General features: G+C 36.2%; 1 protein-coding gene across 1 annotated transcript in view; it reads left to right on the plus strand.

The window, feature by feature from the left end:
- LOC311096681 (transient receptor potential cation channel subfamily M member 4-like) overlaps positions 1-5,833 on the plus strand; it is a 41,504-nt gene extending 35,671 nt beyond the window's left edge. The window contains exons 23-28 of the mRNA XM_084135983.1: positions 13-178; positions 276-457; positions 761-893; positions 3,411-3,483; positions 3,573-3,666; positions 4,640-5,833. Of these exons, the coding sequence (XP_083992109.1) occupies positions 13-178; positions 276-457; positions 761-893; positions 3,411-3,483; positions 3,573-3,666; positions 4,640-4,668 (677 nt within the window). The 3' untranslated portion in view covers positions 4,669-5,833. The remainder of the gene's footprint in view (positions 1-12; positions 179-275; positions 458-760; positions 894-3,410; positions 3,484-3,572; positions 3,667-4,639) is intronic.
- Positions 5,834-8,343: the final 2,510 nt, after the last annotated feature.

The raw sequence follows: 8,343 nt of genomic DNA on the forward strand, positions 1-8,343 counted from the left end.
GTGTGTGTTAAGCTGGCAAGTATTGGGATAGGGACTGCACAGATAATATCACATTGATTGATGAAGGGAAAGAGCCATGTAGAGACACCAGCCACAACTGGCTTGTGGTCATTTTGCTGGTCATCTTCCTACTGGTCACCAACATCCTACTTGTCAACCTGCTTATTGCCACATTCAGGTATTCTTTTTCTGTTCATTCATCCATCTGGTGTATGTAGCCATCAAATGACCCACCCATCCATGTATTTGTCTTCTCCTTGTGTCTGTTTGTGCAGCTATACATTCTCTAAGGTTCAGGAGCGCAGTGACACATACTGGAAGTTTCAGCGCTATAATCTAATAGTGGAGTATCATTCTCGTCCAAATCTCGCTCCACCCTTCATCATCCTTTCCCACATCAACCTCTTTATCAAAAGAAACCTCCGCAAAGTGCCATCCACCAAAATCCAACATTTTGGTAAATTATTGTAAACATTTTGGGTAAATTTGGTATGTTAGGGTGTGTTCACACTTGTAGTTCAGTTCTCTTGGTTCTTTTGGTCCAAACCAAAAAAGGAAATGATATGAATTTTTTTAAATATTTTTTGTGATGTATATTTCGCAACCAAACAATGCCAGGAAGTGCTTTTTTTTTATTTATTTTTTTAAATCAAACTAAACATGCTTAGTGTGAACACACCCAATGATTCTAGTTCAAAAAGCAGATTTAAAAAAATATGACGTAATATAAAGATTTTATGAATTTGTCTCTTTTTAATAGCACTTGAATTGAAGGGTAGAGAGGCTAACAAGCTGGTGAAATGGGAGGCCTTGCAGAAGGAGAACTTCCTGGCTTTCGAGAGCAAAAAACAAAAAGGGACTGACTCTGAGAGGCTGAAACGCATGAGCGCTAAGTGAGTCAATCTGCATGAAAAATTACTTTTTACTGTTATATAGACATACTCTTACAACTTTCTCACTAGTATTTTACAAAGTGGATAAAGAGAGGGTGGAAAATATCAAGAAAATATGTTAGAGATCTTAAGATGCTGTCACATACAGTGAGGAAAATAAGTATTTGAACACCCTGCTATTTTGCAAGTTCTCCCACTTAGAAATCATGGAGGGGTCTGAAATTGTCATCGTAGGTGCATGTCCACTGTGAGAGACATAATCAAAAAAAAATATCCAGAAAACACAATGTATGATTTTTTAACTATTTATTTGTATGATACAGCTGCAAATAAGTATTTGAACACCTGAGAAAATCAATGTTAATATTTGGTACAGTAGCCTTTGTTTGCAATTACAGAGGTCAAACGTTTCCTGTAGTTTTTCACCAGGTTTGCACACACTGCAGGAGGGATTTTGGCCCACTCCTCCACACAGATCTTCTCTAGATCAGTCAGGTTTCTGGGCTGTTGCTGAGAAACACGGAGTTTGAGCTCCCTCCAAAGATTCCCTATTGGGTTTAGGTCTGGAGACTGGCTAGGCCACGCCAGAACCTTGATATGCTTCTTACAGAGCCACTCCTTGGTTATCCTGGCTGTGTGCTTCGGGTCATTGTCATGTTGGAAGACCCAGCCTCGACCCATCTTCAATGCTCTAACTGAGGGAAGGAGGTTGTTCCCCAAAATCTCGCAATACATGGCCCCGGTCATCCTCTCCTTAATACAGTGCAGTCGCCCTGTCCCATGTGCAGAAAAACACCCCCAAAGCATGATGCTACCACCCCCATGCTTCACAGTAGGGATGGTGTTCTTGGGATGGTACTCATCATTCTTCTTCCTCCAAACACGTTTAGTGGAATTATGACCAAAAAGTTCTATTTTGGTCTCATCTGACCACATGACTTTCTCCCATGACTCCTCTGGATCATCCAAATGGTCATTGGCAAACTTAAGACGGGCCTTGACATGTGCTGGTTTAAGCAGGGGAACCTTCCGTGCCATGCATGATTTCAAACCATGACGTCTTAGTGTATTACCAACAGTAACCTTGGAAACGGTGGTCCCAGCTCTTTTCAGCCCAGAACTACTCCTCCCGTGTAGTTCTGGGCTGATTTCTCACCTTTCTTAGGATCATTGAGACCCCACGAGGTGAGATCTTGCATGGAGCCCCAGTCCGAGGGAGATTGACAGTCATGTTTAGCTTCTTCCATTTTCTAATGATTGCTCCAACAGTGGACCTTTTTTCACCAAGCTGCTTGGCAATTTCCCCGTAGCCCTTTCCAGCCTTGTGGAGGTGTACAATTTTGTCTCTAGTGTCTTTGGACAGCTCTTTGGTCTTGGCCATGTTAGTAGTTGGATTCTTACTGATTGTATGGGGTGGACAGGTGTCTTTATGCAGCTAACGACCTCAAACAGGTGCATCTAATTTAGGATAATAAATGGAGTGGAGGTGGACATTTTAAAGGCAGACTAACAGGTCTTTGAGGGTCAGAATTCTAGCTGATAGACAGGTGTTCAAATACTTATTTGCAGCTGTATCATACAAATAAATAGTTAAAAAATCATATATTGTGATTTCTGGATTTTTTTTTTTAGATTATGTCTCTCACAGTGGACATGCACCTACGATGACAATTTCAGACCCCTCCATGATTTCCAAGTGGGAGAACTTGCAAAATAGCAGGGTGTTCAAATACTTATTTTCCTCACTGTAGGTGAAATTTTGCAGATCAAAAATCGCTGTTCATTGTCAGTAGTGAAGCGATCTATGAAGCTCTGTTCACACAGAAGTCACTTTCAAATCGAGCAGCTTTCTGTTGGTCAACCCCGCAATTCATTGAGTTGGAAGCTTTTTTTGCCCTCACATGAATTTTCAGATCACACATATTCCTATTAAAATGACTGGATTTCACCCACAAAATTTCGTCAAGCAATGTAAATGACCGCATCTTAATTGTGAACAATTCATCCATGGATGTTTCTTTTTTTTTTTTATAAAGGTTTTGACCTCATAATGTTTCATCAGAATGTCATAACTGGACCTTCCAGTGAAATTGTCAAGCTCATACACAGCTGACACACTTTTGAGTGCCACGCCCACATCTCAACATCCAATCAACAGTGGATGAATAGAACCAACTCCTGGCCATACATTTTTTTCTTTTTTGATAATCCGTTTCACTCAGGAACAGCGGTGTAAAGTCCAGGTTCAGAAAGTAAAAGTCCTCCTCAGTATCTTGTTCCAATCACCTGGATTTGTTAATTAGCAATTTGAAATCAGCTGGCTGAGTTCATGGGTGGAATAAACATATGGCAGGACTTTTACTTTCTGACCCCTGGACTTTACACCTCTGCTCAGTTGTATGTCGAAATATGGAAGAAAACATGTGTCGCTACTTCTTTTCCATTGGGACAGATGTGATTGTGAAACCTTTTTACCTCAGATTAATGTGGAATGTTGATGTTTTGTGCATGTTTCAGGGTGGATGGTGTCCTCAAACAAGTTGGTGAGATCAGAGATGTTGACCGCAGACTGCGAACATTAGAATCAGAGGTAAAGACATATGATGTGATATCTGTATTGTACTGTATATAGAGACTGTAGAAGCTGTTGTTCAAAGAGGAATACTCATCTATATGCAGATGGAGTTCTGTACATCTTCTCTTCAGTGGATTATGGAAGCTATATCTCAAAGCAGTACGGCGAAGGGCACTAAAGCACACCCGACACGCAAAGGTACAACTGCTTGTGTCGCAGTACATACATTTTAACAGTGTTTCTCAACTGGTGGGTCACAATTTAAAAATAATAGCATGTAAAAATATATATATATATATTTATAATTATAATAAATTATCATTTAAATAAGGCGCTTCGAAACGTTTTTTGTTTGTCCAACAACTTACTCTTAAATAATTTACTTTAAGTACCCCAAGAGAGATTTGAAGGTAATATTTCAATAATTTAACAACACATACTCATGTTTACGGTTCTCTGATATCGGTTAATGGTCACATGATATGAAATTACAATGATAAAATATTGAATCTTTTTTTAGTACCCCAAGTGTTTTATTTGGATTGTTTTAAATTCTTAAAATATTTAAAATAAATGTTATAAATAAACTATTATTGTTATTAGTTTTAATTATAATAATAACAAATTAAATATAAATTAATTATATAAATTTTTATTTTACAGTTATAATACTAATATATTTTATAATACTATATAATATTTTGTCATATATTGCGATTTGAAATGTTATTATTAGTTCCAACTCTAATTGTAAAAATTAATTAAATGTATTGCTGTTGTAAATTACAATTGTACTGCAAAATAAAAACAATAATTTCTATTTTATGTCTTAAGTGTCCTCACTTTCAAACATTTTAAACTCTCAAGCCTTTAACATTTCTAATAATAAAGCTTTTATTTTGGAGCATTACTTGTAAAATGCTATAAACTTCTGTCTGGAAATAATGCAGTGTAAAATACAATTAATTGTAACTACTCATGCATTGTTAGGATAGCATTATACATATTATCAGCTTTTAAAATGAAGGATGTTATTGATGTAAAAAAAAAACTGTCCAATCAAACCAGTTGAGAACCACAGCTTTAGTGGATGTATTTGCAATTGGCTGACAATTAGAATACATTTTAATTTCCAACATGTACTGATGTTGTCACATTCATTTGTCATCAGCTGTTGTTTCAGCCTCCCTTGAGAAATGAAGTGTCTTCTCTTCTGTGTCTCACTCTCACGGACACATACAGCAAGAAGCCAGTTAAAGGAGGGGTGATGACTTGTCAAAAAACTACCCTCATTGTTTTGGTTTCCATTTTTAAATTGGTCATCCTAGCCTTTCCATGGCTCATGCTGCTCTTTCAACTTTAGTACTCCCAAATGACTTGTCCTCGTTTTCCATTGATTGTGGGAATGACTGGAGTAAGAGAACAGGGCACAGAATGTCTTTGAACTTACTGTACACTGAAAGGTCAGTTACGTCATCATGTTACATTCATAGATTAATCAAATAATAGTTTTATTGTCTGTAAATGTAGTTATTTTTTTTAAAGGTCAAGGTGATTGTATTCGTAGAATCTGATTTTCAGAGCTATAACATGTTTTAGAAGAAAGCAACATGGCTTAAAAGCTTCAGTGGGAACAAACAAAGCATATTAGAACTTATGCATAAAACTTTTTATGCCTTATTGGTTGCAAAAAACAAACAAAAAAACACTTTTATTGATTATGTAATCTTGGCAAATAATGTTACAGCACATCAAATAAGCCTAATGTTCAAAAGGATATTTCTTATATTAAGTCCAATAGAAGAGAGTGCATCTAAAGGAGAAGTGTCCAGTCAAGGTGCTCTATGGTCTAGAGTTTTTTTAGTAGTCCATCAAAGAAAACTTTAGGATGACCATGGCACTCTTTAAAATTAAAAAGCCTTTATTATCAGATGGCTACAAACTCCTTCCTCAGGGAGAGCAACTCAACAATCTCAGCCACAGGTGCGAGCAGTTTCATGTTAACAGTTGTCATGTGATCAACTTCTTTTTACAGCATTAAACATTCACTAGTACATATTCAAACTCAGAAACACCACTTCATAAATCCAACAAAAAAAAAAGGCATCACAAGAAAGGAGTAAAATCCAAGTCTCCGTTCAATCCTGGATATATATTGGCCTTTAATTTATAAATCCAAAATGTCTCCCTGTGATTCAGTTTAAGTTCTCTATTCCCTTTCCTAATAGTACAGATCACATGATCAACAATCTCAGGATAGAAGGGTTATTACTGTTATGCATTAATATAAATGTCTTGCCATAGGATATTCTTCATTGCCCTTCCTGATGGCATATTTATGTTCAGCCAATCGACCTAATAACCTAAATATAAAATATAAAATATATTAATATAAAATACTTAACATTGAGGACATTCCAGTCTATAAATTACATGAGTAGTTTGACCATTAATAAAAAGTGAAATAGAATAGATCTTGTTTGTCTAGAAGCGTTTTATCTTGTACAACATTATCACAATGATTACAGTGATGACATCCCTTAGGTTGAACCCCTAACCAGGAGCTTCCTCGAGTCGGTGGGAAATGGCTATGAACTAATTTGTCCCCTTAGGTTGAACTTTTTTTTTTAAACTTATCATTGGAGGATCTGGAAATACATTTCTCAAAAATTCATCACTTTGTAAAATGCACCAATTTTTAAATAATTCTTTACATTTTTTCAGCGACTCAGCGATATTTTTTTATATCTCACTGTATTAGTTGACAAAACATACAAATTAAACATCTATAATTGAGTGTTTTTCACAGTCAAACATGAAACAGATTGACGCAGTGAATGTTTACATTTTTAATATAGCAAAATATTTTGTATTTTTTCGTAAGATCAAATGTTGTAACAATGTTCTTGGATTTTGCATGTTCTTTATTTTGTTTTTGTGGATATTTATATAGTTACATTTTGTGATGGCATTTTATTAACTCTTTCCCCGCCAGCGTTTTTGAAAAAGTTGCCAGCCAGTGGCAGAAGTTTCATAGCCCTCAGAATATTTTGTTGTATAAATATTTGAACATGCAATATTTCAAAGGAAAGAACCGAGCCTCATGCATTCTTTTTTAATCAACATTTGAATGTGGGTAGGTTTAATTTAAAAAAAAGCAACATTTTGAGCAAACGATCCAGAACGATGATCAAAACACAGATGGAGTAGATCAAGTCCATCAACACCCCCATAGATTCACAGTCCTAAAGCTCATCCTGGGTCGACATTTCATTCAGGAACGTTAGACAGTTGTGATTTATATGCTGTTTAATGTTGATGATCGCATTAATTTTCATATGCATCTGCTTACATAATATGCTATTGCTTGTTTCTGCTTCTTCTTTGCCTGTGTTTTAATAAGATTCAGTACTCTTTCAGAAGATGCGTAATAGCGCCCCCTACTGTATAACAGTGAAAACACAGAAAGCCGGAAAATTCAGTCAATGGCGGGGAAAGAGTTAAGAGTTCTTCATTGTTATTTTTTTTATGATATTGTATTTTCCTGTTGTTTTTGTATTGGACTACATTTTAATATATGTGTATCTAATAACTATTTAAAGGATTGTAAGTGTAACTATTTAAGGGATTGTAATGTCAACCTCAGCAGATGAGATAAATAGATTGTGTGTCCACGTTTGCCTCTCAGATTTCAGGAGCAACAAAGATCCTTCACTTTGTTCTCTCTGCCCTAATCCTCACCCCTCCAAAACAAATTAACACAAGCTAAAAGAATCCCAATGTACTCTCTGGACTTGTACACCACACTAAGTTTTCTTGAAAATGTATTCTATTAAATGTGATCTACAAATCATCCAAAGACTATTAAAGTGTCTGTATATAATATGAGTTCTTCTTTTATTCATTTGTAGGGCTTGTTTTGTGTGTTTTATGGAGGGTTCAGGCCAATAAGAGACAATTGATTATTACTTATGTTTTATGCAAATGTGTAGGCCATAATTAAATATATCTACATTATAAAACTGATACAAGAGCAGGCAAAAAAATAAATAAATAATGGTGCAGGATTTACTTTGAAACAATTTTCACTCAGAAATTGCTATTAAGTTTCACAAATAGAAATAATGTTGTGATTGATGGACAAATGAAAAATCCTGATGTTTCAGAAGTGTGTAAAACTAAATATTTTAAACTTGTGAGATATCTATTATCTGTCTTTAGAATAACCTCTTATATCTTTTGCCTAAATATCCAGTAGCACCTCATTGCAGTACACGAGATCCAGGGGGCGGAGTTGGATCCAGATCTAAGGGGTGGATCAGGGGGTGGAGATGGGTAGGTTAAGGTATATGTAAGGTGGGAGGAGTTGGATCTGGATCCAACTCCCCCCCCCTGGATTTTGTGTTCTGCAGTGAGGACCATCTCTAAATATCAAGGACATTTTGATTTTCTATTTCATGGCCCTTTTAAGTATGTAGCCTACTGCTAAAGTACTTTTTTGTACACTTTTAAGAGCACACTAGTGTAACGGAGGCCAGTAGTCGCTGTGCTCCTCTGGCTGCAGTCTGAAATTGTGAAACAGTTGCACAGATATTTTTGTGGCTGAGCTTATTGCGTATGCATTTGTAGGAGTTTACCTTTCAGATGCAAAATGTATTTAAGTAATTATTTGAATATATTCTGCAACATGACATGCTGCGACAGTTGCTAAAAAGGATCCGCAGAGAGACCGAGTGCGCGTGGCAGAAGAAAGAGATTTTCTCCACTCATGTTCATTTATTTGGAATGCCAGAGGAAGACGTTATCCGAACATACAGTACTGTTTTTTCTCTCTCTAGCCTATATGAAAACGAGTTGGCTGTGTCGGTTCTTTAA

The sequence above is a fragment of the Abramis brama genome (genome assembly GCF_963993115.1).
Source record: "Abramis brama genome assembly, chromosome: 14".
Taxonomy (NCBI): domain Eukaryota; kingdom Metazoa; phylum Chordata; class Actinopteri; order Cypriniformes; family Leuciscidae; genus Abramis; species Abramis brama.